This window comes from Nothoprocta perdicaria, unplaced genomic scaffold (genome assembly GCF_003342845.1).
Source record: "Nothoprocta perdicaria isolate Ctin4 unplaced genomic scaffold, notPer1 scaffold_68, whole genome shotgun sequence".
Lineage (NCBI taxonomy): Eukaryota > Metazoa > Chordata > Aves > Tinamiformes > Tinamidae > Nothoprocta > Nothoprocta perdicaria.
The window spans coordinates 496956-498152 of record NW_020455954.1 but is presented as its reverse complement, the minus strand read 5'-3'; the positions used below and the strand labels follow the sequence as shown (position 1 = coordinate 498152).

At 56.4% G+C, this 1197-nt stretch overlaps 1 protein-coding gene across 2 annotated transcripts in view; it reads right to left on the bottom strand.

Moving 5' to 3' along the window:
• The window catches only part of WNT7B (Wnt family member 7B), an 88939-nt gene that overhangs the window by 82317 nt on the left and 5425 nt on the right, over positions 1-1197 (bottom strand). The window contains exon 1 of one of the 2 annotated variants that reach the window (XM_026050341.1): positions 41-453. The exons of the other annotated variant lie outside the window; for it this stretch is intronic. Coding sequence (XP_025906126.1) covers positions 41-123 — 83 coding nt within the window. The 5' untranslated portion in view covers positions 124-453. Of the gene's footprint in view, positions 1-40; positions 454-1197 lie in introns of those variants that run through there. 2 annotated transcript variants of the gene reach the window in all.

The following is a 1197-nucleotide window of genomic DNA, read 5'->3' as shown; positions in this document are numbered from 1 at the left end:
AAAAAAAAAAAAAAAAAAAAAAAAAATCTGGATCACTTACAGGTAACTCCCACTGGTAAGGATGAGGAAAATCTGAGGGTAATACACTGAGAGTAACACACTGCGAGATGAAAAAAGGATCATGGCCGAATCCCGTTTACACTCGTGGAGTTCGCTTCCTTGGTTATTCCTTCCTGGCCCCCCCTGGTCGTAACTCCCCACCCTTTTTGGTGTCAGCTGTGGCTTGAATCTGAGTTGGCATCCAGTCCCTTGGGCTTGGGGGGGCTTTGTCTGCTTGTTTGTTTGTTTGTTTGTATGGTTGGGTCTAGGATTCCCTTGGTGCTAATGCCGCTCCCTGTGCGGAGTGTGCGCGGCTGCCGCTGCTGCTCCCGCTGCCGCTGCTGCCTCTGCGCTCCTGCCTGTCATGTCTCAGTGGTTGGAAGTTGTTACAGTGGGTTCTCGTGTTGGAATGAGGATGGTTTAAGGGATTTGGATGGCAGAAAGTGCCTCTCTCTCTCTCTCTCCCTCTCTCTCTCCCTCTCTCTGTAACTCTCCTGAGACTCGGGGCTGCCATTGGGCAATCAGGCACTGCAATCCGCCTACTTTTTTTTTTTTTTTTCTCTCTCTCTCGCCTTTCTCCCTCTCTCTCTCTCTCTTTTTTTTTTTTTTTTTTTTTTTTTTTTTTTTTTCCAAGGGGAGGATGACAATGGAAAGACACTGATCCAGCCCGGGCTGCAATGAATCCGCGCTCCCTGGCCGAGCCCCCTGCGCCATCCTCCCCGCTGCCCGGGGCAGTTTTACAGCGCTGCCCCCGCGCCCGGCGGGCTGCCTGCCCCGGGCACGGCGGCTCGCCCCGAGCCCAGGGGGTGCCCCCCGGCTCGTCCCAACGGCAGCTCCTGGGCTCGGGAAATTGCGCTATGCCGGGGGGTGGCTGCCCCAGGTCCCCCAAAGGGCTCCGCGCTGCCTCCAGCCTCGGCAAGGGCTGCACTGCTGGAAAACGAAGCTCTGGTTTCAGGGGGTCCTTTCTCTATCTCCCTCCCTCCCCATAAAGTATACGTTGTCGTAGCTCTCCGGCATAAGGGGTAGACACCTAGACACATGCGTAGCTTCCAGGTGGGGATGGATCTCGCGTGAGAGCAGAGCAGGGAAGGGCTGGGGCGAAGGAGCCGGGCTGTGGGGGAGACCCAACCAACCCCGGCGCGGGTCAGTCGCTTTCTC